The 939-nt window shown below is 59.5% G+C and overlaps 1 protein-coding gene across 1 annotated transcript in view; it reads left to right on the top strand.

Annotated features, from left to right (window-relative positions):
* The window catches only part of LOC104285391 (rho GTPase-activating protein 27-like), an 8,885-nt gene extending 8,167 nt beyond the window's left edge, over window positions 1–718 (top strand). The window contains exons 9-10 of the mRNA XM_009883846.1: window positions 331–436; window positions 541–718. Coding sequence (XP_009882148.1) covers window positions 331–436; window positions 541–718 — 284 coding nt within the window. The remainder of the gene's footprint in view (window positions 1–330; window positions 437–540) is intronic.
* Window positions 719–939: the final 221 nt, after the last annotated feature.

Genomic DNA, 939 nt, shown 5'->3' with positions numbered 1-939 from the left:
GATGAGATGAGATGAGATGAGATGAGATGAGATGAGATGAGATGAGATGAGATGAGATGAGATGAGATGAGATGAGATGAGATGAGATGAGATGAGATGAGATGAGATGAGATGAGATGAGATGAGATGAGATGAGATGAGATGAGATGAGATGAGATGAGATGAGATGAGATGAGATGAGGATGGGGATGAAAAGGGGATGTGGATGGGGATGGGAGGGGGATGGGATGGGATCAGAAGAGGGATAGGCACAGGGATGGGGACAGGGATGGGGACAGATGCTCCAGCTCCGGAGCCAGCACCCCATCATGTCTTCCCCCCTCCTCGCAGAGATGCAGGACCCGACCAGGAAGGGCCGGTGTGTCCGTGACCTGGTGTTCTCCCTCCCACCTGCCCACCACGACACCATGAAGGTCCTTTTCCGCCACCTCTCCAGGTGACACCCGTCTCACTCCCCCCCAAACCCAATGCGGTGGCAGGAAGGGGGACAGGACCTGGGTTTGGGGCCATGCCGGGTGACACCGTCCCTCGTCCCCGCAGGGTGATCGAGTACAAGGAGGAGAACCGCATGTCGGTGCAGAGCATCGCCATCGTCTTCGGCCCCACGCTGCTGCGGCCAGCGAGCGAGGAGGGGAACATGGCCATGCACATGGTCTTCCAGAACCAGGTGGTGGAGCACATCCTCAACCAGTATGGCTACATCTTCCCTGATGGCTAAACCCCCCCACCCCCCCATTGGGGACACGCGTGGGGACAAGCCCAGCAGAGGGGAACATGAAGGATCAGCATCTCAGGGGAAGAAGGACTTGGCTGCGTGTCACCTCGGACGATGGGCGGTGGCAATCGTGGGCTCCGTGAAGGGCCGCGTGGTGGACGCGGCTCGAGGGATGGGTGTCGGAGCTGGGGACACCCCGAGCACCGCGTCCCCCGTTGCCACCC

The sequence above is a fragment of the Charadrius vociferus genome, unplaced genomic scaffold (assembly GCF_000708025.1).
Source record: "Charadrius vociferus isolate BGI_N301 unplaced genomic scaffold, ASM70802v2 scaffold484, whole genome shotgun sequence".
NCBI lineage: Eukaryota > Metazoa > Chordata > Aves > Charadriiformes > Charadriidae > Charadrius > Charadrius vociferus.
Note: the sequence above shows the minus strand (reverse complement) of the source record. Positions and strands in the feature narration are given on the sequence as shown.